The sequence below is a fragment of the Lonchura striata genome, chromosome 7 (genome assembly GCF_050655825.1).
Source record: "Lonchura striata isolate lonStrDom1 chromosome 7, ASM5065582v1, whole genome shotgun sequence".
NCBI lineage: Eukaryota > Metazoa > Chordata > Aves > Passeriformes > Estrildidae > Lonchura > Lonchura striata.
The window spans coordinates 19,768,381-19,795,771 of NC_140709.1; the positions used below are offsets into that span (position 1 = coordinate 19,768,381).

At 35.9% G+C, this 27,391-nt stretch overlaps 1 protein-coding gene across 4 annotated transcripts in view; it reads left to right on the top strand.

The window, feature by feature from the left end:
- Positions 1-27,391, top strand: part of UBR3 (ubiquitin protein ligase E3 component n-recognin 3) — a 104,133-nt gene that overhangs the window by 21,883 nt on the left and 54,859 nt on the right. For 2 of the 4 annotated variants that reach the window (XM_085584372.1, XM_085584373.1), the window contains exons 8-24: positions 4,547-4,775; positions 7,960-8,139; positions 8,867-9,000; positions 11,789-11,875; positions 12,463-12,528; positions 12,616-12,705; positions 14,200-14,328; positions 14,426-14,478; positions 15,110-15,243; positions 15,732-15,817; positions 17,191-17,332; positions 20,355-20,451; positions 20,881-21,022; positions 23,229-23,333; positions 24,212-24,385; positions 24,604-24,633; positions 26,020-26,480. In XM_085584372.1, the coding sequence (XP_085440498.1) occupies positions 4,547-4,775; positions 7,960-8,139; positions 8,867-9,000; positions 11,789-11,875; positions 12,463-12,528; positions 12,616-12,705; positions 14,200-14,328; positions 14,426-14,478; positions 15,110-15,243; positions 15,732-15,817; positions 17,191-17,332; positions 20,355-20,451; positions 20,881-21,022; positions 23,229-23,333; positions 24,212-24,385; positions 24,604-24,633; positions 26,020-26,480 (2,339 nt within the window). Of the gene's footprint in view, positions 1-4,546; positions 4,776-7,959; positions 8,140-8,866; positions 9,001-11,788; positions 11,876-12,462; positions 12,529-12,615; positions 12,706-14,199; positions 14,329-14,425; positions 14,479-15,109; positions 15,244-15,731; positions 15,818-17,189; positions 17,333-20,354; positions 20,452-20,880; positions 21,023-23,228; positions 23,334-24,211; positions 24,386-24,603; positions 24,634-26,019; positions 26,481-27,391 lie in introns of all 4 variants that reach the window. The other 2 variants (XM_077785038.2, XM_085584374.1) reach the window with 2 other exon arrangements.

Here is a 27,391-nt window from a genome sequence, read left to right on the forward strand (position 1 = left end):
TCAGCCAGGTTTGGTTGTTTGCTTCACATGTTCCCAAGACCTGGTATACATAGCAATCAGGCCTAACATTTTGCTCTGATCATGCCATACTCTTGAGCCATGCAGATATTTTGGACCTTCTCAGTGCCTGCTGGGAGGAAAAAATCAAGAAATGTTGAAGTCCAGGCATGCAGATTTCTTCCAAAATGTCTGTTTATAATGGGACAACCCTGTATTTGTGCCTCCTTACAACCTTGCTGCATCAAAACAAAGGACATGAAGATAACTTGCAAGGAAGAAAAAGCCAAGATATGGGCCTTGAGCACTACTGTGTCCATCTCAAGGTACCATTTTGATTTGCGATACCAGCATAGATTCGTCTTGGTCAGATCCAGCTAATACATGAGAAGACATTAGGACTTTTTAACTGATGATCCATTGCTATGAAGCTTGAATTCTTCTTGGTATCTGGACACGCACATGGATATCCAGTTCTCCTGGTCCATTGCCAGCTAAATTCCTGCCTGTAAAAACACCCAACTGCTAGCATCATGCAGAAGAATCTGGTAAGTGTTCCTGTGTTTCCCTTACAACTGTACCATGTAATAACATCAACTTGTAATGATTGTGGGATCTTTCTTCCTTTGACAATGAGCCATAGTCCTCAGTGACATTCTTTATTCTATTAATTATCTTTCTTCACTCAGAATGGAGATCATGGTGTATTTGGTCTCTCTACTGATTGCCACCTTTAACTGCAAGTAATCCATTTTTCTGCCCACCAATACTGCATGCTCAGATTGAAAGGCTTTTATAAACTTTTTTGTTGGTTGTTTTTTTTTTTACCAATTTCATACTGTTTTTTATTAAGAAGTGAATTCCTATGTTAAAGCTTTAGTAGAAGCACAAATACCAAATGTTCAAACTTTTTTTGGAATCTGTGTTTAATCGTTGTGATGGTCTAAATGGCATTTTTAAATATTAAGGAAACTCAGGGCAGGAAATACATCTTGTAGCAGTAAACTATTTTGTTGCCAGATACCTTTGCTTTGTTGCAAAACTGTCAATGCTGCATGGATTTTAAACATGTTTATGAGGCCTATTGTTAATTTACATGGAAAAGAGAGAACATAGCATTTTGGGATGAGTTAGAAGAATGTTTTATCTTATATGCTTCCATTTAGCTTTCTTGAAAGAAAAGCTTGTTTTCTGATTAATTATACCACATTCTCAAACAACGGGGATACCTCTAGGGATTTAAACTGTTCCAAATGTCTCACAGCTTTCTGCTACTTTCTCTCATCTACACTACATGTACTGTTCTAATTTTTCTATATCTGCTGTTGCACAATTTAGCTGATTCTTTGTGAGGCGATTTAGCTCATTAAATCAGCAGAGTTCTGCTAGGTTGGATTCCTGATAAACTGTGGGAGCTAGCTGGACACAGAGCACAGAGCTGGATATCTGTATATGCTTTGAAATTGTTGAAATCTGACCTCCAGCATAAGCATATGAAAATCCATCATTACCCTGTGTAGCAGTCACTAAACAACTAGCAATCTCAAGTTACAGATTTTTTTTTTTTAATAGGAAAACAAACTTCCCTTTAAGGATTCCCAGTACTGAAAAGAGGTGTTGAAAGTGGGGGGACTAAAACTGGGGTAGCTAGCTCTTCCCTCTTTCCCCACTGTGGCGAATGAGAGAGATAGCACAACAAAAAGTGTGGTCTTTGCCTTACAGATGTGTGCTTGAGGCATCCCTTCCATCACTCTGACATTTGAAGCTTGGAAGACTTACAAGTGAAGAAAAAGAAAGCAGAAGAAAAATTTATTGAAGCTTCCAAGAAATTAAAGGTGTTATCATGTGGACAAGAGGAAAAACAAAAGACCCAAGAAAGAAACTTCAATGTGACTGAGGAGAAGGCAAAGAATATGTTGGCAGTAAACAGGAAGATGGTGGAAGAGTGTAAATCCAAGAGCAGAGCCTTGCTGAAATCTTGCTGAAAAATGCAAAAGCATCTGGTGGACATAATGAATCAACAAACATAATTAACAGAAGTGCTGTACTGTGTCAGGCACTTCCCATAGTGACCCTTGGGGCAGCTATTAGAGCAGTAGGACTTTACTAAATCCTGGCTATGCTGTTCTACAAATTCTGTAGAACAGTTTTTCTATTGGAACCTTAATTGTAGTGCAGCATTCAGCTGGCAGAAATACTTTCCATCTTAGCATTGAGATTATAAACATAGGAGATTTAAGTTCTAACTGAAGCATGGGGGTTGGTGTTAGTCTCCAGAGGGTTCTGGGATTGAAGTTGAGTGGTCACCAAGAGGAATGGATAGCTGAAAAAGCTAACTTTGTTTTTCTATTGGTAGAAATTTAAAAGCTGCTCAAGATCATAGAAAGTTAAGTCAGTGAAGATAATTAGATGCACAGGAAGCATGTCTGTCTTAGGAATAATTTCTTGCAGAAGGTTGAAAGCTGAGTATTTGGAAATGTGTTATGACAGAAATTGCATTCTTGCTGCATGCTATATATTTCCTTAGTTGTGTACTTAGCTTTGGCCACTGAAAGAACAGATATGTGGATGGACTAATTTGGCCTACTATGGCTGGTTTTATGTACTGACTGCAGTTTGCCACAGTATTTCAGCTTAACCTCTGGAATGAGTTTAGTTTCTTCCTCTCAAAATTGGAAAGGGTTGTTTTGTTTAACTTGCAAGTGAATGTAGGAGTAAAGCTTCTGTCTTTCAGAAGTTAAGTGTTTTCTAGAGTCCTTACCATTATACTGTAGTGAGGGCAATTTTACAGTACTTTCTGAAGTTCATTATTGTAAATGAGTGAGGCACAAAAAATTTTCATGCATATTGATATAAAGTAAATAAAATCCAAAATTTGTCCTTAGAGAAGGACCTTGTTTTTGCAGTCAACTTCAATTGAGCTTGCTGTGTAAAACAAGTAAAACATAGTTTCTTCATCATCACAGAACCCAAAAATCCTATTTAAACATAATACAGTGTGAACAAGTAATGTATAAATAAATATAAATATATAAATAAAGTATAGATTTTTACTAGCAAACTAGAGTTAATATACTAACTTCTTAAAATACCTGCTACATAATTTCTGTCTGAGGCTTAATGTGAATTAGTGTGTAATTAACAGTAGTGTGAATGTCTTGATAAGTGCTAATGCCAGTGATGAAAATTGTTTCAAACCTCTAATGTAAAGGAAATCACGTGATGGGAATATCTCTAATACCAGAATGGTACTGTATTAACTTTGCTCAAGTATTGAGAATACGCTGTGCCAAAAATGCTTTAGCTGAAAATAGTTACCATTGTTGTGTGCTATATGTGGAACATACTTTCAGTTATTATACAGGTTTCCTTCACTGTGGACCAGGTATAGGAAGGCAGGTTAGGTACTCCTGCAGTGTTTTCTGCAATGATATGCCCTTTTTCTCACCCTGGTTCAGTTTCTTGCTTCAGCAATTTTATCTTTGGGGTTATTTGCTGGGAGAAGCTGTTTCTCTACCTAACAGCACAATTATGTCATCATGGTTTTGGAAGTATTTTTAGGTGATAATAACATGGTAGTGCCATAATAAAAATATGGGAGCACTGAATCTAAGGCAGATCAAATAAAGTAGTGATCTCTATATGGTCTGGTGAAAGCATGGCTGCTGAGGGTGGTTTTAAAATTTCTAATTCTATGCTTATGAAAGTTTAATACTTCCAGAAGGAATGGGCAAGGGATTTTTAGACTTTGGATTTTTATCACTACACAGCTTGTCTTCTTACTAAGCCAAGCAAGTCCAGATGGTGTTAATTCAGAACCTAAAGTACTAAGTGAGAAGTGATTTCAAAGCTAGCAGATATGTTCATGTATGTGTAGTGAAAAGGCTGATTCATTAATGCATTTTGAGGTTAATGGAGTGGATCACAGAACTGTACTAGGATTTATAGATATATGTACAATACTTTTAAATAATGATCTGGTTAAAAAAAAACACTAGAGGTTTATTTTAAAAGTATAGGATACTGTGACAGTAGAAATGAAAAACAGTGAAAAAATGTCTTGCTTGAAAATGAATTAAAACTTAATTGAATGAATTAAAACTTTGCTACTCAGCTTCATGGTTAGATGGCTGCAAGTGATAAGGCAGCTTTATAAGGCACTAATTGTTCATAGTGTATAATTTTTGGACATCCTGTTGTAGGATGTACAAATTTAGGATAAATTAATTATTAGAACTTTGCTACTTTCATGAGCATGCTGAGACATTATATTCCTTGTTTAAACATTTATGGGTTATCTTTCTTTAGTGTGGAAAATATAGAAAGGTAATGAAATTAGCAGCCTAAGATACCCCTCCCTATAAATAGGTCTTTTCATTTGGTCTGTTTCTAGAAAACAGTCATTGCTTTTGGTCATTGGTTTGTCATAGTATCTGGTGTTTCCCAGGGTATGTGGATTGTGCATTAGTAAGGGAATATTTTATAATGAAAGAAAGCTATAGGTTTTGTATGATGCTTATTAATGTCAACATTTCTTTATAATTCGCAGATTGCTTTCACAAAAACATTTGTTCAGCATTATGCTTTTATTATGAAAACACTGAAGAAAAGCCATGAATCAGACACCATGTCTAACAGAATTGTGCATATCAGTGTTCAGTTGTTCAGCAATGAAGAACTAGCACGCCAAGTAACAGAAGAATGCCAGCTGCTGGATATTATGGTCACTGTTCTGTTGTACATGATGGAAAGTTGCCTTATTAAAAGTGAATTGCAAGGTAGGTTTAGTTGTTTGTTTCTTTCTTTCCATGAATAATAAATTGATTATAAAGGAAATATAATCTTTGGAGGTCAATCCACCCCTCTGATGACTTTCCAAAAAGGTACAGCTTCTAGCAATATATGGTAGAGGATGAGTCTCAAAATTCCCTGGAAATATAAATATAAAGGTATCTATCAGGAGTGATATTAATATTTTATCCTTTGGTTTGTATGTTTTTTCTTTTTTTGGGAATATTAGATGGTTTAGAATGAAGGTTATTACCTTGCTACTACTTAATTTGTTGCGTGAAGTGCATAAGCAACTTTTTGAATGAAAAATTATATGCACAAATTGGGACCTGTATGAATTTAAAAAATATTTTCAAAGAATTTCATAAGCTATTTGCAGTATTTAAAATTGTTTTAATTTTTAAAACTTGTGATTGCCTTAATAAAATTTGATATAATTAGAGGAGAATAATTTAATAATTTGTCAATATAGCAATTTGAGCAACCTTTTGTTTGACAAAGTGGCATTTTGAATTTGAGCTATTGTAGGCTGTAACTTCTTTAGTGAAAACAGCTGTTATATTTTTACCCTCCTTATTTTACCTGTCCTTATATGAAAATGGCACAACTGAATCTTGCTGACTTCTGTCATTCACTTTTACATGCCTAACAGACTGGAGACCTCTCAGTCTGAATCTGAGAGTAGCCCCTAGACAGGCTGAGTGCTGCTGATAAATAAGTATCACAAACTTCTGCATGAAATTGTATTTTTTTTCCCAAAGTATCGTTGTCTCAGAGTCCAATCTATGTATAGCCTGAACCAAAATGGCTGTACAGAAATGGGAAATCCTCACTCATCTAGCTATCAGGAGTGCCCTCATTCAGCAAGCACTTCAATATGAAAATTTTTTCTGTTGCCCTACATAGACTGCTCTACAATATTAAAAGGAAAATGCTGAATATTTAACAGTTTGTATATCAGGTGATTTTTGCTAAATCAATGCCATATTGCTGGAATGTAATTTAAAACTATTTCTAAGCATCTTTTGAATGTTACCTTTTGGTCAGTATGGGATGCTGGTAGCATGGTGGTAAGGTTCTGTAATGGGTCAGAAGTGCATTACAGTAGGAAAAGTCTGTGACTATGATTAGTCATTTTCTGGAGAATCTTCCTGGTAATTAATAGGTGTAAATTTGAGCTGGTAAGCTAAATATTGTTAGATATATTTGTGATATATGCATGAGAAAAGACTTACCCTTGGAACAGTTATTCCACTGTTCTATTACTCTTTTCCCAGCACCAGTGATTTCACTAAGCTAAGATACCATTATAGAATTATAGAATCTTTTATGTTGGTTGTTGAGTCCAACAGTAAACCTAGTACTGCCAGGTCTACCTCTGGGATATGTCTGGTTCTTTTCAGTGTTTTCACTACATTTCCCCCTCACTGCTTTATATGTGAGGGGTTTGGCATACTGTAAATGGACAGAAAAGAAATAATAAAATTTGTTATTGTGTTTTTGCCCCCTCATATTCTCAATGGCCTTCTTTTGCATTCTTTGGGTTTGTTTTTTGTGTTTAGTTCAAGTTATATTTTATAATGCTGGAAATAGTGAGAAGTCTATGCAGATGAGATAAATTAAGAATTTTGTTTGTGCAGCTACTGTAAACCATAGGTTGTTTAGTATCTGAATGAGGCAAAATTTATAAATCCAGCCAATGGATAGATGGAGAAAGCATGTTTGAAAGGAGCAAGGAAAATATGGAGCAGGACTTGTGTGTGCTGCAGCATGTTTAATTTGCCTTGCTCACGGAAACTACTTGTCTTTGGAACAGCTGACAGCTATTTAAAATGTACAGTTCACTAAGGGTATTTGTGGACAAACTGTTTTAATGAACCAGTTGGCCTGTGTTGATACCAACTTTGTAAGTGTTGCCAACTCAGCTTGCCTCTCTCACACCTGGTGTGAAAGGATGAGGGGTAGAAACATAGATGCAGGTAATAAAATTGACTCCCTAAGGAGATTTATGTCCATATGTTCTTAGAGAATTTTTTCCTCTGTATCAGCACTTTCCTTCTAATGGACTTTGTATGGGAAAAGGATTTTTATAGCCCCAGTGAAAATGTTTTGATAATATCCTTTGGTAATAAATGTTTTGGTTTATCCTTTGAAAATCTCTGAGTGACTTTACATTAACCCTGGCTGGTAGAGCACTCTGAATAAGAGGCAGTGCTAGTGTCCATTTGAAGTAATTTTGGATTTGTCTTATCTGTACTGGAATAGATGTAATTGTTGGTCCTTTGCAAAATCCTTCAGCAGATTCAGTCAGAGATGTTACCCTGTTCTTGGACAGGCTAAAGAGAGCCACTCTACATACATGTTTACCTCACCATCCAGAGACTGGAGTCTCTTAATAAGGATATTAACTGACATGGGTACTGGAAGTTGTTTTGCTTGGATCATGAATCCAGAACCAATTCTGTTTCCCTTCTGATCTTTCCAGGAGTCCCTCTTCTCAAAAGGAAACAAAGAGATTTATTTGACAGATGTAGAGAATGAACTTCTGTGATTTGGGGTGGGAGGGAAAGAAACACCCCACCCCGGCCCCACTTCGATTTCTTATCCTCCTCTTCTAAGAACTTTCTCCTGCTTCTCCTGCCCCAGTCTTGGACAGGCTGCATAAACCCTCTCTCTGTCCCAAATTCAGAGTGGAAATGTTTTGCTCTGCTCTTTTCATACTCAACATGCCAGTGTAGGTTTCAATCACCAGATTTCTTCTTGAATGCTGTAAGGTACTTTGCTCACTGGGGTCATGTCAAATTCAAAGTAGAATTCAGGTGTTTCTAATAGGAATTGTGTTGTTTGGTTTTTTAATAATTAAAACTACTGGAAGAGCCATAGCTGTGATGGTTTTCCTAATATGCTACTTTCCAGAGGTTGTGATACTGTTCAAAGTTTAAGTGACACTTGCTAAGTGGGATCTCTGTAAGTCAGTCCATGATGAAAAAACAGCCTCAGCTACCATGAAAGAACCATTTTAGTTTCCTGCAGTTTTCTCTGTGTGTCTCTGACCCCAGCATTACAGTGCATCCTAATTGATATTTTTGCATTCTTTTGTAACTTTATTAATAAGCAAAGAAATTACTTTGTCTTCACCTTTTGTTTTGTTTTTTTCTTTTTTAAATCTAGATGAAGAGAATAGTTTACATGTTGTGGTGAATTGTGGGGAAGCACTACTGAAGAATAATACTTATTGGCCCCTGGTTAGTGATTTTATAAACATACTTTCGCACCAAAGTGTGGCAAAGAAGTTTTTGGAAGATCATGGTCTTTTGGTAACATGGATGAATTTTGTATCATTTTTTCAAGGTATGTGACTTTAATAATCAGTCACTAATACAAGGATGTTAAGACAGTTAATGTTCACTGTAGCAATATCCCTACAGTGCTGTATGTATATATTTAATCTATTAGTATTCCCCCAAGATTGAAAAGAACAGTATATTCTAGAAAACAGATTACAAAAATTATCTAATGGATCTTTTTCTTGTGTGAAGTAGTTGAAGAGCAGTCACATCACACTTAGTTGACTGAGATCTGTGGTGCAAGAATTCTGAGGCTGTACTTAAAGTACAGATCACAACAGTAAACCAAACTGTTTTACTGGTGAAGTTCTAAATTTAAATATACAGGAAATTAATCTCATAAATATGGATCTTTTTCTAAGTGTTGCTGTAAATAAATTTTTTTTTATTATATAAAAAAAAATTTAAGATGGTGTATCTCAATGCTGATAAATGTTTTGCTTAGAAAGAGGACCAGCATTCAGATGTTCTAATTGACTGAGTAACATTCAAAGTAGAAGTTAATGTCCCCTGAACAGCAAAGACTGCAGTTATTAGCCAGTCTTTTATCTTTTCTGGTATATTTCTGTTCAAACTTTGTTTTATCAAGTATTCTTCCACTAGATAAAATAAATTCTTATATTTTGTGGATTTGTTTTTAGAGGTGTGTAAATGCATAATACTAACAAGACTGCATTTCATTTAGCCCTAGTTAAAGCTTGGGTTGTATAACTCTGCTTAAATCTTTGAAGGTATGAATTTAAATAAACGGGAGTTAAATGAGCACGTGGAGTTTGAATCACAGACATACTATGCTGCCTTTGCTGCTGAGCTGGAAGCCTGTGCCCAGCCAATGTGGGGTCTGCTGTCACACTGCAAAGTTAGGGTAAGGCTAACATTTCCCTGTCATAATTCTTGCTTTTATTCATGATTTATTCTAGAATCCTCAAACCTGATAAGGCTGTCTTTTGTGTTTGGAAAGACTTTGGTTTGGATGTCTTTGTCTATTTAAATAACATAAAACTGCAATCAACTCAAATTCTGTGTATAGTGAGTGTAGAATTCATGCTTGTAAACCATTTATTGTCTCTGGGGCTACAAGTTCAGGATGTGTGCAGTCATTTCATATGACTGTACATATGGAGTAACTTCTAATCTAATGAAGAACTTGATAAATGTCTCTGAGTCATTCTGCCTTTGTTCAGTGGGAACAGAGATACATAAGTCATCCTAATGTTATTCTAATGTTGGCTGTGTCTGTGAACAGACACTTCATTATGATGGGAGATTGCCGCGCTCCCACCCCGGTTCCCTTTGTCTCAGCTCCGGCTAGCTCTCATCCTGGGGCGAGGGCGGGCGATGGAGGCACCCTCCGCCGCTCCCAGCTGGGGTTTGGAGAGTGCCTTTGTGGGTTCCGGGCAGCGCTAGCAAGCCTCGCGGTGGTAAATGAAGAGCGGATCCTGCTGGGGGCTAAGTCCGAGTTTATTGTAGCCCAACGGGGCCAAATGTCCTAGAACGGTGCCAGCCAACAGGAACAAGCACAAGGTGCTTGCACTGGCTTATAAACTGTAAGGGAGGGGTATCCAACGACCAATGGGGATAGGGATAGGGGGTGGCTCCGGGATGGGGGGATATGGTGGGGTCCAATGGGGGAAGGATATGGGGGGAGCCCCAGGTCCTCGCCCAATCACCCGGTGCCCTGAGTAGAAGCTTCTGGATGGATGGGAAGGGGCACCGAGTGATAGACAAGGCACCCGGGGGGGGTAAAATGCCTCTTTCAGGGTGATGGATAGATACTGGGAAGGCGGGAAGGGCGGACAAGGCGGGAAAACTGGGGATAAACCAAGTTGCACACGGGGGTACAAAGGAATAATACAGGGATAATAAAACATATACATAACGCAACTCCACAGGAGATGGAGTAACTTATGGGTTTTTGTGGTTCTATTAGAGGTGAAAACCACTTGGGTTCCAACATCAAATGGTCTCCAAACTAGAGCAAAGACTTGTTGCTATTTGCTAGACTGTAAATTATATTAAGTTACAGCAAAAATAGAATCCATCAGCTTTTAGGAACACTTAACATATGAAAAATACTTTTTACTGCTTTTCTGTGAAATAAATACTTGTATTCAAAATTAGCTTATTAAGATTAGTGTCAGTGAGACACTGCTGATTGGATGGAACTGCACACTGAGAAACTGCACAAGCAGTCCATAGGATTTTAGTTTGAATCAGGCAGTTGTAAAAGCCTTTCTGTGATGTAAATTACACTGATACATTATGAATTTGTCAATTTATGAGTCTACATTGGTTTTTGAAAACCGAATTACAGCTTCTGGCTGTTTGAAGTGTTCCTTTCACTTTTGCTTAGGGATCAGATGTTCTTTTTTGAAAGGCCATGTTCCTTCCCTAGTTGTCTTGACAGTCATGTCTTCAGCCACGTTTGAACCTTTTGGTCATTATCAATAGTGCTAAAGTGCTGAAAGTACTAAAGAAATTTCATAGCTTAGTTGTTGTATGTACTTAGTGAAACCTGGTGGGTTGGAAGCTCATGTCTCACAGGATAGGGAAAGCCAGCAGAGCAACAGGATGGGAGTGTGGCTGTTGTATTTCCTGACGAGAAAAGGTGCTTGACTGAAATAGTTGCCACTTGTGCAACTTTTGGCTGGCCTGAGCACTGCTGCCTTTTGCATGAGATGTGTCATTGGATATCCTGAGAGTGTGAGGCAAGTCTGGAGTCCGTGTTTAGGGGGAAGTGAAGATTAAAGGAAAAATCTATTAAGAAAAGAGGCTTTGCAAGTTCTGCTGATCACAGAGCAATTTAGTTGAGCTTCTTTTCTACATTTTCTTCTTGCACATGACTACTTCTCTCCTGGAAGACAATGTACAGCTCTACTCCTGAAACATGATTTAACCTAAAATATAGTGTAGTTTTATGCCATTGTTACACAGTTATATAATATAATCATAACAAGGCTTGCTTACTATTGAAATCTATGCAGTATTGTGGTATCATATAATTTAGGGTGTTTTGTGTTAGTCAACTGTAAGTATCACTTAAGTACATAGAACTTGTAGGCCATTAGCTATTCTTTTTTGTTACATGAAAAGATTTTCTTTTATGCTTACAGCTCTAGATTATGAGTAAAAGTAAATGGATAAACTAAACAACAGTAGGCACTGGGTCCACCTAGAGAGCGAGTCCTATGAGGAGCAGCTGGGGTTGTTTAGCCTGGAGAAGGCTCAGGAGTGACCTTATCATTCTCTATAAGTCCCTGTAAGTAGCCAGGTGGGAGCTTGCCTCTTCTCACAGGCAACCAGCAACAGTACAAGAGAAAATGGCATCAAGCTCCAGCAGAGGAGGTTCAGGTTGGGCAACAGGAAGAATTTCTTCATGGAGAGAGTGGTTAAGCATTGGAGTGGGCTATCCAGGAGTAGTGGAGTGGAGTCCCAATCCCTGAAAATATTCAAGAAACAGCCAGACCTGGCACTTGGTGGTTTAGTTGACAACTTACTGTTCAGTCAATGATCTTGGAGGTGTTTTCCAACCTCAATGTTTCTATGTACTGTAAAAATATTCTTGAAATAACTGTATTTACTTGTAGTAGGAAAACAATAGCACTTAAAAGTGTTTTGGCTCATATATATGTGCTGGTTTCTCTTAACTGCAGGAAACACAAGAATACACACGCAATGTTGTCAGATACTGCCTTGAAGCTCTTCAAGACTGGTTTGATGCTATCAACTTTGTAGATGAGGTAAATATCCTTAAATATCCTTAGTGAATTTAAACAAAGCACTGTGGAAATCTGATTGAATTTAAAAGGTGATACACTCCCTACACCCAGCCCCCTCTCCTTTTTTTAAGTGACTATTCAAGCTAGTGGTCAAAAAAGGGTTGCCTTGCTGAAATCAGAGTTTGTAGTTAATACTTACAAGGTTATGTCCTAGGACCCTTTTTTTTCTGTAGTCTTTGTGATTTAGATTTGCTAGTACAAGCTTAAGCTGTGAGTTTTAAAAGCAGTGCTCTGGATACACTACTGTTATGCTGTTTGAAGAGCCAAATTAAGTAGGGGCAAAACAGAAGTCCTCTTCTGCTTTGGCAACTGGGGAGCAGCTTTATCACTTAGCAAGCAATACTTAGTCAACTCAGAGTGCCATTAGCTTCAGTAAGAGAGAAACTCCCTGAATAGTCAGACAGGGGAGTGAAGTAGTGTTATATTAGTCGAAAGTAAGTCTATCAAATGAAGATGTATAAGATACTGTCTTTGATGGTTGTGTCAAAGATATTTGTATGTTTGTTTTTTCCAATATATTATAGTAAAGACTTTTATTTTACTTTCAGCCAGCACCTAACCAAGTCACTTTTCATTTGCCACTGCACCGTTACTTTGCCATGTTTTTAAGTAAGGTAAGCACATGTTGTAATTTCACAAAAGATGGTAATTCCCTGATGAATGTAATCATTCAATACAACATATGCTTCTTTTGTTTCTAGGCTGTTAAATGCCAAGAACTAGATCTGGATACTATCCTGCCAGATCAGGAGATGCTGATGAAACTAATGATTCACCCACTTCAGATTCAGGTACAGGCACACTTCTAACTTAACCATAGGAAGTATGTCTTAATTGTGGAAGATAAAATAAGCAGTACGTGACAATAATAACTACAATATACCAAGTAGTTAGGGTAACATCATTTTTTCCCCTTCCTATTTCTAAAATTAAAAATGGGACATTAGGTATCATACTCTGAGAAGCTCATAATAATAGTAGTCACTATAGCCCTTCCAAAATGGTAGGAAGGACCAATCCTTTGAAAACATAGAATTGTTGTGTGAACAGAACAGAGTGCAGGTTGACAAGAAACCCAGATCTGAAAATTCTGTATTTTGAATTGAGAGTGAGTTCCAGAATGGATGCACAACATTTTTATTTGCAAATTTGGACTTAATTGTGCATAAGTGGCAGTGAGTAGTATTTGTAATCACTGCATTTAGATCTAATCTCTTTTTAATCATAGTGCTTTAATTTTTGGTTCATTTTGGTACCACAATACCTTAATTTTGAGTTAGTTTCAAGATTTTAAGGAATAACTACATGTATAAATCATGTAATTTGTGTTTGATTACCTTCATTATCTGAAATATGCTCTCATATGAAAATATGGTATCTTGTTTCACCAACTTGGAGTGGTTCTTTTTATCTCTTACTCTCCAGGAGAATTAAATTAATATTAAAAAAGTCTGTAAAGTTGTAGTAGGTATGGATGTATATTTGTGATGATAGTGAATAAAATGATGAGAGGGCTGGAGCACCTCTGTTATGAAGACAGACTGAAAGAACTGGTGTCATTCACCCTGGAGAAGAGAAGGCTCTGGGGAGACCTTAGAGTGCTGCTGGGGGCAAACCTTCTAGCAGAGCCTGTTGCAATAGAACAAGGCTAGTAGGTTTAAACTGAAGCAAGGTTGATTTGGATTACCTGTACAACCTTTCTTGCTATGAGGGTGTCCAACACTGCAACAAGTTGTCCATGGAAGTGGTAGATGCCCCATCCCTGGGAACATCCCAGGTTAGATTGGATGGGGCTCTGAACCACCTGACCTAGTCGAAGATGCCCCTGATCATTGTAGGAGGATTGGACTAGATGACCTTTAAAGGCCCCTTCCAACCAAAACTATTCTGTGACTCTCCAAGGAAGCCCCAGAGGGACTTCTTGCAATGACATGTAGTGACAGGACAAGGGGCAATGGCTTTAAGCTGAGAGAGAGTAGTTTAGATGAGACATCACAAAGACATTCTTTGCTGTGAAGGTGGTGAGACATTGGAACAGGTTGCCCAGAAAAGTCAAGGATACCCCATCCCTGGGAAGTGTTTGAGGCCAGGATGAATGGGGCTTTAAATACCTGGAAAATGTCCCTGTCTGTGGCATAAGGGTCAGAAATCTTTAAGGTCCCTTCCAATTCAAACTGTTCTATGATTTCTGTTTTTCTATCATAATATACTGATGATTTGCTAACATTGAACTGAGTAGCTAACAATCTCTGAAATGTTTATAACATTTTATGTTCCCTGAACAGGCAAGTCTTTCTGAAATTCACAGCAATATGTGGGTTAGAAATGGTCTACAAATTAAAGGACAGGCCATGACTTACGTGCAGTCGCATTTCTGCAATTCAATGATTGATCCTGACATTTATCTGCTGCAAGTAAGTTATGTTTTCTGAGAAGCCAAGCCAATATTATTTACCTACAAACTATTGAATAGAATTAATTTCATAGAATTAATTTACTATCTTTCAACAGGTTTGTGCCTCTAGACTGGATCCAGATTATTTTATTTCATCTGTTTTTGAAAGGTAGGACTAAAAGATGAATGCTCTTGTTCAGTGTTATGCTAGCTGTTGTGCTAATTTACAGTGTGTAATAGAAAAATCGCATATCTGATACATACCTTCAGTGGTAACAACTCTGCCTAGCCAAAACTAATACCTAAGGGCTCTACTGAAAGAGGTATCTCTTGATGTTAAATAGCATTGGCTTTTGATTTAGAGGGCAGTAGTGAAGCTTCAGATATTTGCTTTCTGAGCATTTTTAGGATTTTTAAAGTTTCATATGTGTTCATATGAAGAAGTAGATAAGTAGAACTGCAATTTTAAGAGACACAGAATGTTTACTTTTCTGGAAAAAAAATCGGGGTTTGAACACCAATTAATATGCATTAGTTTTTATATGTTGATTAATATAAGGTGTTTTCATGTGAAGTGAATGTCACTATTGCACATTCCATCAATAGTTAAATAAAAAAATAAAATTTAAAAAGACTACAGTTTTCATGTATGTTTGTACTTTGGGTTTTCAATTGGGCTTTTGTATTTAATTTTAGGTTGTTGTGAGTGCTATCCTGAGTTTATCACTATATTTCACATTGGTGTTTTAATGTTGGAGAATGCTTAATTATTGTTTCTGACTTTCCTGTTTGCTATATAGATTTAAGGTGGTAGATCTGTTAACAATGGCTTCCCAGCATCAAAATACAGTTCTTGACTCAGAGCATGAAAGGTCCATGCTGGAAGGAGCCTTAACATTTTTGGTCCTTTTGTTAAGTCTTCGTTTACATTTAGGTAAGAGTCACTACTTAAGGAATCTCTGTATGTAAATAACATGATTACACCTTCATTTATATTTAGCACTTAGTAGGTGCCTTAAAGCTGTTTAACCATATAGTACCTTAAAGCATCCAGTACTTGTTTTCATCTTTGCCAGTTACTGAATTTTAATCTCTTACGAAATAGAAATACATATAATATATAAAAGTGGAGAAAAATGGCTTTAATGGAAGTGGATGATTTGTGTAGGTGATGACATGAGGATTCTGTATCTTTTCCAGAAAGACAGCATTTTGAGTTTATACTGGTATTTTCTGATAGCGATTGTGTCTTTCATAATATTTGCATGCCCCCTTTTTTTCCCCCCTGTATTTTTATGGCACTGTATCATTACTTAATATTAATTTGTATCATGTTTGATGTGCTTTTAATGTCAAATGAAAACAGAATGTGTGTCTTAAAATCGTGCTGTTTTAACAGCTTTTTACGTTTCATTATTCTAGGAATGACAGATGATGAGATCCTCAGAGCGGAGATGGTAGCCCAGCTGTGTATGAATGACAGGACACACAGTTCATTACTGGATCTCATATCCTTGGAATATATTCACTAATGTGCCTGAATGAGAATGACAGGTGCCTGGGTAGTAGTGAGGCTTAAACAACATGTTTTCAGGTTACATAATTAAAAAACTGTGTGAAGGTGTGTTTGTAAATACTTGCTATGTATATATATACACAGAGAGTATATGCTGTATATACTTACTAAAAAAAGGCTTTTGCTCCAGTTTTGGTTTTTCTTACAATAAACACAATACTTTTCAGTAGTTTAGTTTTGGTAAAAAATGCTGTATTGGTCTTTAGCAGTCTTTTAGGTGTGAGGTAAAAGATGTTTTCCAATGATGTTGTAGAAAGTTTAGCAAAGCATCACATTTATATGGATTTGAACCTTTGATTTTTTTCTAAGTTTATGCCAATATAAAAAGAAGACATTCTACATTATATTGGCTATTGCTATCAATAGCTGAAAATGCAAATAATAGCAATCCTGTATGTTTCTTTGACATTAGAATGAAGTGCATGTGTTACAGGGAGAGAATAGCAAACTCTAAGTCCTTCTGCACAGCATAGGGTTCATGTCCATAGACAGGTGACTATAAATACACAGGTTTTCCTGCTATCACTCGTAAGCTGTGTAGGAAAATTAAATAGCTTGTTGTGGTTGCATAGAAGAGCTTGCAATCCAGGGATAGGCAATGAGAAAAATATTAGGAATGGGAAGATAGGAAAGGATGAGATTGAGACTAACAAATGCATAATAAGAATTATTATTATAATATGCTCTAGTAACTCAGTCAAGTATGTAAAATAAGTGATTACTTGAACAAGTCACTTAAGTGAATGACTTAATTATGTAAAATACGTGAATTATGTCTATAAGCAATCACTTACCACTGAGCAGAACTGTTGCTTGTGTTTTAGGGTAATGTCAGTAGGTCAATTAAGTATTGCTACCAAAAATGAGAATTATGGATTCCAAGATGCAGAATTATTTATTGTGTTTATGGATCCTGAACTATTTGCTTGCTTTTTCTGCACTTGAGTGTAAATGCAAAATATTCTTCCTATGAAGAGAGACAAAGTATTTGTAAATAAAGACAATAACAGAAACTTTAGATACACTACAGGCAGTGGTTTCTGTTTCTTATTAAGTACTAGCAGCTAGAGTCAGATATGTAGCAAGTCTTCTTTAAAAAGTTTAAGGTCCTAGCTGATTCTAGGACCTAGATTCTCTTCAGTACCAGTTACTGTTCTTGGCTGCTGGAGCATACAGACCTCTTGTGGTAAGCACAGAGCACTGCTGAGGTGCGGTCTGAAATGACTGATGGAAAATAGCAAGAGGGGAGTGAAATTCTGTGTCTTGCAACTGAATTAACTTTGCTTTCCTTAACATAAGCATTACATTCCTGAAAATCCTAATCCTAAAAGTGGTATTATTCCAGGAAGTTTAAGCTTTGAATCAGTCCTGTCAGCAGTTGCTGACTTTAAAGCCCCTGTTTTTGAACCTGGAGGTTCCATGCAACAAGGAATGTACACACCTAAAGGTATGGTAATCGGCGTTCTCTTGCAGCATAGTAATTGGTAAGATGCCTAACCAGGGTTTGTTTGGTTTTGTTGTAGTGGGCTTTTTTTCCTTAAAAAAACCAAAAAGCAAACCCAACCGGTGTTGAAAACTCTACCCCATCCTCCCTAAAAAAAAGCCAAACCTACCACAGCCACCAAAACCCCACAAAACCTGACTTTTTCGTTATTGTCCATTGCTTATATTTAAGAGCATTGCTAAAGACTATTAGTATTCTTAAATTGATTTTGATCCAGAGTGAAAATGAGCTTCTCATACTAATCAGGTACGCTCAGAAAGCAAAGGAAAATATAGAAAAGAAAAATTATCTTATTTGTATTTTACTAATCTGCATACTTAATTATTCCTATGTTTTAAATAAATATTATGTATATTTAGTAGAGTTTGGAACTGTTTGCACTAGTGAAAGACATTGTCTTTGAACTTCTCCATCTTTTGACTATTAAAGATACCATGATAAATAATTCTTCATTTTATGTTGCTTAACTGTATTAGTATCCTGTAACACTTTTTGCAGTCAGTAGTGAGGGCCTAGAAAAAAGTTCAGGCTAGACTTGTTATAGAATATTGTTCTGTAATTCTACAATGCATACTGTGCAAAAATGACAAGTTTCTTTCCCTGACCAGCTTGTCATCTAAATTGGACCCAACACAGCATTGGTATATCAAAGGAGAGAAATAATTTAAGAACTCGGTGTTCCATTACTGTGTCATGTCACTAAGCAGATAAGCCTGTAGAAATCTGAAATGCTCCATGTGCTCTGGTTGTGCTTCAGGCTAATGGCAAAGCTGAAGAGAGATTAACTCCTTCCTCCCCCACATACTTCCCTTGAGAACTGGGAAGGTTAGACTCTGGCAATTTTGAAACCATTTGGTTTTGTGGTTTTTTTGTGGGGAGTGGTGGTTAATGTAGGTACTGGTATTGTAATAACTTGTTTGCCAGTTTTTGTACTGGAAGATTGAAGTGTCAGTAAAGCTCTTTTATACAAATTAACAACTAGTGAAGTAATTTTGTGATACCAGAGTTTTGGGAATTGATTCGTCTTGGTTCTTTGATGTGTAATTAGGCAGCTTAACACTCATGTATCTAAAATAACTTAGTTTTAAAGTAACATAAACTACATTTCCTTATGTCCTGTCTGGTTTCTGGAGCTCATTACGTGCTGGTCTTTTTCATAACACAATGTGAAGGAAAAAGAGATGTATTATGCTGTTTTTAATTATAACAGTTCATACATAGGGAATCTATTACTAGATTACAGTGTTAGGAGGTTTTTTGTATTTTCTTTAACCTAGGTAAACTATTTATTCCAGAGGTAACCTGTCCTAAGTATCTCACCTATAGCATTGAATAATGAAGTGATTTATAACACTGTACAAATTCTCAAAGTAATAAAAGCTGAAAAATCTTCTGCAGGGATTAAAGCTGACATGGCTTTCTTTACCCTCTTAAGTGTTCATATTCCCTGTAAGATTATATAGGTTCCCAAACTCTTTGCTTTTAAGAATTGTATTTTGTGGCCTGTCATAGTTAAAGCAAGTCACAATCAGATCAATTCCCTCTAATCCTCTAATCCCTAGTTTCCCTAAATTTGAGGGGATGGAATCTACTTTATATTCACAGATTCCTAGATTTTGCATCCATTAGCCATCATTTTAAAAAACCAAAATCAACCCAAACCAACTTCCAGAGCCAGGTTCTTTCTACACACTGTAGATTTATGTGCTGAAGATGAGCTGTATGTACATTCCCAATATTCACTGTATGGCTCACTCAGTCCTTTTTTCTCATTATGCATTAGCAGCCCAAACAAGCTTGGTGTGTGTTTCAGACTGCAATACTAAATTCTGTTCAGAAAAAAAGTGGGCTTTTTTCACAAGCTAAATTTGATTGTATTTAGTACATAATGGAAACTTTGCTAGGTGTTCTCCCTCAGCAGTCTGTGAGGATGTGTTCAGAGCTGTTAGCCATAGCAGGGGTTAATATATAGATGATAGACCGCTAGGTGTGAGTATAGGCACTTGTCTTCCTGCCTGGGGAAAATGAATCTCAGAGGTGTGGTAAAGCTGCTTATTTCTGCCTGTGGAAACTTTGAAAAATGTTGTAAGTACTTGTGTTATGTTACGCCTGCTGGTGGAGCTACAATTCTGTATCCACTGGGTTTCTTTCTCATTTTGGGGTCATTGAATCTTGCCTTCGTTTTTGTGTTATGAGAGCTAAATACTTCAAAACAATTCATAGAAATAATGTCTTCATTTGGCTTTAGATTGGAACTTAGTTTTGTTTTTTAATAACGTGTGAATAGAAAAAAAAAGACTATCAAATGGGATATTTTTATAGACTGTTTAGACTTTTCTGTTTGTGATTGCTCTGAACAGCCACTCTGGATGTCCCTTTAGAGCTACTAAATTAAATGGATGCAACTAAGATTTTAATGATGGAATAATGCATAGATACTAGTTATAAAACAAAGATGTATTTATAAAGGATTGATCACAAATATAATTTGATATTAAGCTTGACCATTTTTGATACTGAACAAGAAATGGTGTTGATGCAGCAATTTTGTTCACTACACTTAATGCTAACACCTCCACAGTCTTCAGTTCCTACTTTGAAGAGGCTTGTGCTTATCATGTATGAAGTGAAAAATAATGTAAGCCTTTTCTCACAAGTACTGGGAAATGAAAAAGAGCAAAGAAACATACAGAAATGATGTTTTGGGGGTTGCTTAATAGAATGTTATTTTTTTATTTTTGAAAACAATCAAAATTTTGCAAAAAATATTTTTCTATTTTGTTAACAAGTGGTAATTATTAGTATAGAAAGTATTGTTAGTAAGAATCATTACAAATTCCTACAGTTTGCCAGGAAAAATTATGTAACAGAAGTGACATAATTAAAGCTAGTTAAGAAGACAATCTAAAATAAGTGTTAAGGACTTTAAAGAGAATGTTAATGTGTAATTTCTTTTAAACAACAGCTGAAGTTTGGGATAAGGAATTTGACCCTGTCATGGTAATACTTCGAACAGTTTACCGTAGAGATGTGCAGTCTGCAATGGACAGATACACAGCATTGTAAGTTGAATCATTTTTAGAAATGCAATGTCTTATTCTTGCTCATTCCACAACGAAATTTTTGTTTTCACTGCCTGGTAATGCTAATCACTTCATCTGTTTTCAAGACCCAGATTTCTTCTTCAGTAAATAGTCTATAAATTGACAAGCAATATCAGAATTTTGGTTATCTTAGTCTGTTACTCTTCCATAAATATTTAAAAATACCCCTGGAGGGCCACAAGCATAGTAGTGAATATCATCACAGATAAAATACTTAACCAGAGATATTGTTTAAAAATAATTTACAATTTACTTGAAGGAGTCTTATATATTTTTATTTAGTTTACTCTTAGGTACACAAAGCAAAGTTTATCTATAGCATTGGCAGATTTCTACATTATTGCAGTGTTTAACAGTAGTTTCAATATTTAACATTTGTTTCAACAGCTTAAAGCAAAGTGGCAAATTCCCTGGAAACCCATGGCCTCCTTACAAGAAGAGAACACCACTACATCCAAGTTACAGAGGTCTCATAAAGCTTTTGCACTGTAAAACTCTTCACATTGTGCTTTTCACACTTCTTTACAAGGTACAGTCGTGATTTGCATTAAGTGCATTGGTTTACTTCCACATATTTTACAGAAGTTTTTAGAAGCATGATTTTTTAAAGTTTATTTGGAATAGTCAGGTTCCATTTTATATAGTAATTTTGGTTTTGGATTTGTTTTTCAAGTCTAGTACGAATTTTTATCTTACCACTTTGATTATTTAATGAATGATTGTTTCATATGTACACACACTAAGTCAGTGCCCCAGTGGATAAAACATCCTGTTCTATTTTGAGGAACACTGTATTAACCATCAGAGTTGCCCTTCAGATGGTTCTTCCATGATGTTTTCAGGGAGCACAGTGGCATGAGTGGTGTTCCTCTGGCTCCTATTTCAGAATTTTAAGGCATCAGCAGTGGCTGTTCAAAAATATACAATTTTAATGGCTTTAAATCCTCAATGTCAAATAAGTCTTATAACTTCATTTGTTTCTAATATGATTTCCCAAATACATTCTGACTTTTGATAGTGTTATAGCAACTGTTTTTCAGGGTTAATTGGTGCCTTTAAGTTATGTTTGGTTTTATCTTTGATAATTTGCTGTTGTCTTTAAGAGAAGCACATCTGTTTTGAAGAGTCATTTAATGAGAAAATGGACTTTGAATCTGTACTCAGAAAGTGTTTTCAAAGCAGTGTGCTGCAGAGGCAATGAGGGACTATAAAAAATGTTTTGTTTGAGTAGCAGTTTTCCTGGGCAAACTTTTCTATTTGTGCTCTTCTAAGGGCTTCCAGCTTACCTAAAACTCATATTTCGTTTCACTGTTAAATTTCTGTTGAATAGAAAATATCTGTTGTACTACAGGAAGGCTGGTGAAAGGAGAGCTTGGGACTACATAGAAGATCGAATAGTGTTTTGACATGGAACAAAAATGGAGACTATAGGGAAGGAATGCATCCTCTTTAACTGTCTTGCTTGGGCATCTTTGGCCACCTTTTCTCTTAATCCATTAAGAACCTTCAAGGGCTTAAATCTTGAGAATCTTAGCCATTACTGGGTTGCTGTTTTATCTGGAATATCAAATACTTTCCCACCAGATTTATGGATGGTAGAAAATACATAGTAGTCGATTTTGTAGGTTGGCTTAAATAATGCCTGCTCTCTTTGTGAAATTTTGCCAATTGATGACAGCCTTTATTATATCTCTTGGCTTTTGCGACTTTCTGTGGAAGAACAGTAAATTGTATTTGGTGATGTAACTTTTCAGAAGCGTTGGTCAATATGACTTTTGATTCCAAATGGTACAATTACATGTGCTCTTCATATTAACAGAATACCAAGTCCTCTTTTTAATTAAATAACCTCTATCATCTCAGATTTGTTTGGGCTTGATTAAATCAGCTCCTCAGTCACTTTTTAGAAAAGCTGTTGTAAAGCAATATTATTTTTAAGAACTTTGTCTCTCTGATGTTTCTAATGGCTTTATCTACTTAGAAAATTCATCAATTCAAAATGAAGTAATATTTAAAACTTTACTTGGCTACACTCTAAAAATACTAATTTATATAGTCACCTGTCTACAATGAAATTTTAAACTTTTTTTTTCTCACCCGCTTTTTTGGTAACTTGCATTTTTTTGCCATTTTCTTTTGTTTAGTTCAGAGCATTCTCAAGAGGAAAGTTGTCCTGGTTTTTAATTTTAGCAGTACTGGTTCTCTCAATGCAATGAAAGCTATGTTAGAAGAAAGATATGGGCATTTTTTAATTTAAAGATAAGGTAGTTTATTATTTGTAACTAAAAAAAAAAATATGTGAAGGTGGTTATGAGCTGAATTGATGTTAACCTTTGTGGTATTCCCAGTTATGCCAGCATTGATGATAGGACTGGGACCTTGTGAGGCCTTTGGTGATTGATCACATGAGAAGGGGAGGGAAGGCTGGGAGCAGATTGGCAGTAGTGGTGTCTGTGCAGCTGTACCTGTCACTCTGATGTTAAAGTAAATTGCAGCTTGAACTAGTAATAGCTTTAAAGTACAAATCTCTTTGACTGGAAAGACATTGTGGTGATGATCAAAGATTAGGTTTTTTCGAAATCTCAAAATAATTTAAAATCAAATTTCAAACAAACAAACAAAAAAAAAATCCACAAATTGAAGAGTTCAAAATGTGTTATCCAGAATATACTCTTTCTTAAGTTTAGATGTACTGAAGCCTTAATCTTCTATGATGTGTCTCTTTTCCTACCTAGATATTAATGGATCATCAGAATTTATCAGAGCATGTGCTTTGTATGGTTTTATATTTGATTGAGCTAGGGTTGGAAAATTCTCCTGAACAAGAATCAGATGAAGAGGTAAGAATAAATACCATCATTTTCTTCAAAATACAAAGGTAATTTTTAATCACTCAGTATTCTTTAAAATGAGATTTTACCATAGGAGTTAGAATAAAGCATCTTTATTAACTTATATGGGGAACAACTAATAAAAAAATAAAAACCATACTGTTGTGAGGAAGAGTACAGTATCTTATTGTGTTTTTCAGCAATTTCTGTATATGTAGTCTGACAACACAGATTGATTAGATCTTTACCACTGTGTAAATTAGTACTAGAAATTGTGCAAAAAGATTTAAATCATTGAGTCAAAAAATCTCTAAATTTTCACCTGAGACCCTTATCACTGAGCATTTTATTGATATAGATCTGTATATTCAGAAATACATAAGTCAGAATTTAAATTCTACTTTTAATGATATTTGAATATAAAGAGTAATTATTTTTGTGATTCCAGATTCCCTTCTATTACCATAGTTTTTTTAGCTGATCAGCACTGCTTTTTTGACTAAGAATTTGCCACATTTTTTCCCAGAGATTGACTTCTCCCTAATTCTGATTTTTTTATATTAATCTTTGATTGTACAGCTTAGGATGACTCTCTGGAGTTTCTTTTACTTCTGCTAGCTAGCACTAATGGCTGTATTTGATTATATTCCAATAAAATACTTAGACCTATGTATTTATCAGCCCTGTGGTCCTCATGGGTCTCACATTAGTTATCAAAATTTTTAAAAGGTACATTAGCTTTGTTGAGGTACATAATGTTCAACATACCGTTCCTAGCTCATGGAGGTATTATGGCCTCTGTAATACAGTTACAAAAGCAGCACAAATTATTTTAATACAGGAAATTAGATAAGAGAAAATATACCACAGTTTTGTTAATTTTTTAGGAATCTGCAGGTGGACAGGAGCGTTGCCACGATAGTTGGTTTCCAGGTAGTAATTTGGTTTCTAACATGCGGCACTTCATTAACTATGTCCGAGTAAGAGTACCAGAAACTGCTCCTGAGGTCAAGAGAGAACCACCTGCAAGTACAAGTTCTGATGGTTTAGCTTCATCACAAGTAAGTAGATACAAATACCAGATTCTCTAGGTTAGTTCAGATTGTTGCCTGTGTTGGCATTTTTGTTAGTTTTGTTACTGTTTTTATGAATTCCTCAGGATATTTTTTCCTTTGGATATTTTTCCTATATCTACTGATAGCAGAAATAGAAATTATTTCAAATGATACCTCCTTCCAAATGATGTATTTAATGACTTTTTTTGTCCTCAATCTCCCAGAGTTCAAGGCGGAAGAGCCTCCAGAGAGAGGTAGATCTGTGTGCAGTTTGTTCTCCTAAGCGATTAACTAGCAACATGCTTTAATTGTGCTCACCTTAATGTTCAGTGGAAGCTTCTAATTTTCCTAAATTTCCTTTTAATTCATACTGCAAGGGCTTATGCTCTTTTCATGTTCTTGATGGTAATCTTAGGTGGTAGACTTATATGTATTTGGAAATAAAAGCTTCCTATCAAATATAAAATGCCATTGGTAGCTTACTGCTTGAGCTTTGTGTTTAGGCCTGTTTGATCTTGCCAAGATACTACTAACATTTAATAATGTAGAATAGTCTTAGCTTTCTTGAGTCTAGGTAAGTTTAACCTTATATTGAAAGTGTTTTTGAAATTATTAACAGCAAATTTTTGTTGTTGTTGTGAAAACAAACAATGAAGTCATGGAAACGGAAAGATTTATGGCCAGTAGATGATACAGTCTCTGTGTCAGCATTGGTTTTGTATCTGTTGTAGACAGCACATCAGATTGCTGTGTGCCAGATGTGGCATGTTCAGTGGATGTTTCTTTCGCATTCATGTCGGAAAAACAGACAAAATCTAAAGTAGGGAGATAGCATGAAATAGATTAAAACATAAAGAAGGTAGGTGAAATGATGGTCAGAATTCCATTTTTATATTTGGTATCTCTTAAAAATGTCCAGCCTTCTGAGGAGGAGAGGGTAAGATGTTAGTGTGCTGAATTTCATGGTTAAAACCTTGGAGAAATATCTTTCTGCTGTGGATTTGGTATATGTATCCTTAATTTGGTACTGCAAGTGAGAGTAAGATAGATCTAAATGGGCTCTGTCATTAGTATAACTGCACTCATATGCTCACATGTCCTGGATAGCGAGTTCTGCTGGCAAACTGGTTATGTGGCTTCTGGATCTTACCTAATAAAATCCAGATAAAATGCACAATGTCCATGGGCATGTGTGGGCTCACCTGTATTCACCTGTGTGATGTAATGAGTTACGTTGTGCCACAGTGTTCTGTAGATGTGAATGAAGGCATTTCAATAACATAAAGATACTGAAATGATTACTATTCTAGAAAAACTAAGGAAATATTACTTGCATAACAGAATTGTAAGTTAGACTAGAGTAAAACCAGTAGTTAGTTGTTTTGGTGTGGATATTTTCCTTTGTTACTTGGCTTTTTGTGCAGTTGCATATAACAGACTTGTACAAAAATACAATATGCAGGGTTAGTATTTTGCTATCCTAATTTTCAATAAATTTTTGGAGTGGAAAAGAATCTTTAAGTTTCATGTTTTTCTTCCTAGCTTCAAATATTTTCCATAGTTTTAGAAATGTGTGTTCTTTATACTTGTATATATACTTGTATATTTTTGCAAATTAATCATGATAATTTTTTCCCAAGAACTCAGGGACAGCTCAAGTGTTCAGCTTGGTCGCAGAACGCAGAAAGAAATTTCAGGAGATCATCAATCGGAACACCAGCGAGGCAAATCAGGTGGTTCGGCCCAAAACGTCGATGAAATGGTCAGCACCTGGCGCAACTCCACAGTTAACCACAGCCATCCTAGAAGTCAAGGAAAGCATACTGTCTTTGCTGATTAAATTGCATCACAAACTCTCAGGAAAACAAAACTCTTACTATCCCCCATGGCTGGATGATGTGGATGTTTTAATCCACCCAGAAATTCCAAGATATTCTCACGGAGATGGAATGACGGCAGTAGAAAGAATTTTACTGAAAGCTGCTGTACAGAGCAGATTGAATAAACGTATAATTGAAGAGATATGCAGGAAGGTGACACCTCCTGTACCACCAAAAAAGATCAGTTCTGCAGAGAAGAAAACTTTGGATAAAGAAGAAAGGTAACCTTAATAACAAGATAAAGGGGCAGTAGAAGGACAGTGTATGATGTGCATCTATTGTACAATATACACTTTAGGATTTTGTATGAATTACATATTAAAAGAATAAGTCTTAATTCTACAGTTCTCTTTATCTGATTTGAATATACATATTTACATGGTTATTGAGGAAAAATCTGTACCTTGCTACTTTAAGTCTTTAAATTGGAAAATTTAAATAACAATTTTATGTGATATACATACTCACCCTTTATGTTGCCATTTTATAAAACTCATACATAAAAAGGTGTAGAATTAAGATTGTGTTAGCTTTTGTGGTTTAACCTGAAGATAAGTTAGAATTTTATTTGTGTTGTCTGTTCACTCACATCGCACATGATTGTTTTGGGGTTTTGTTTACTATATATGGGTTTAATAATTTTGCCTTTTTTTTTTTTTTGCTTGTCTGGCCCATTCAATTTTAAAAGTACATTCTCATTTTTTTAAGAATTCATATTTTAAAAAAATATAATTTGTATTTTCTTATTCTGTGGCCTGAAAACTCATGTGCCAGGTATATGTTCTGGGTTTTTTTTTTAAGTTTGGACAGTTTTGAATCTCATTTGGGACATAATGAGTCCTGAAAGTCCCCAGAATACTGGCAGTTTTGAAACTGAATGCAGAGACCCTGCTTCTCGTAGGCTTTCAGTGTTGTGAGAGTCCTGTGGAAGAGGAATCAGCTAGGGGATGGCAGCTAGAGCTGACAAAGAGGTGAAAGCTAGAAATGCCAGGAGTAGTTTTGACTGGGATGGAAGGAGAAACCTTGTGGTCAGTGTACCAGTGGAAAAAAGAGAAGGCACCAGGGCAAGTGATCAGTTGATGTGGGAAGACTCAAGCTGGCAAGTGATCTTATGAAGATAGATGAAGAACTG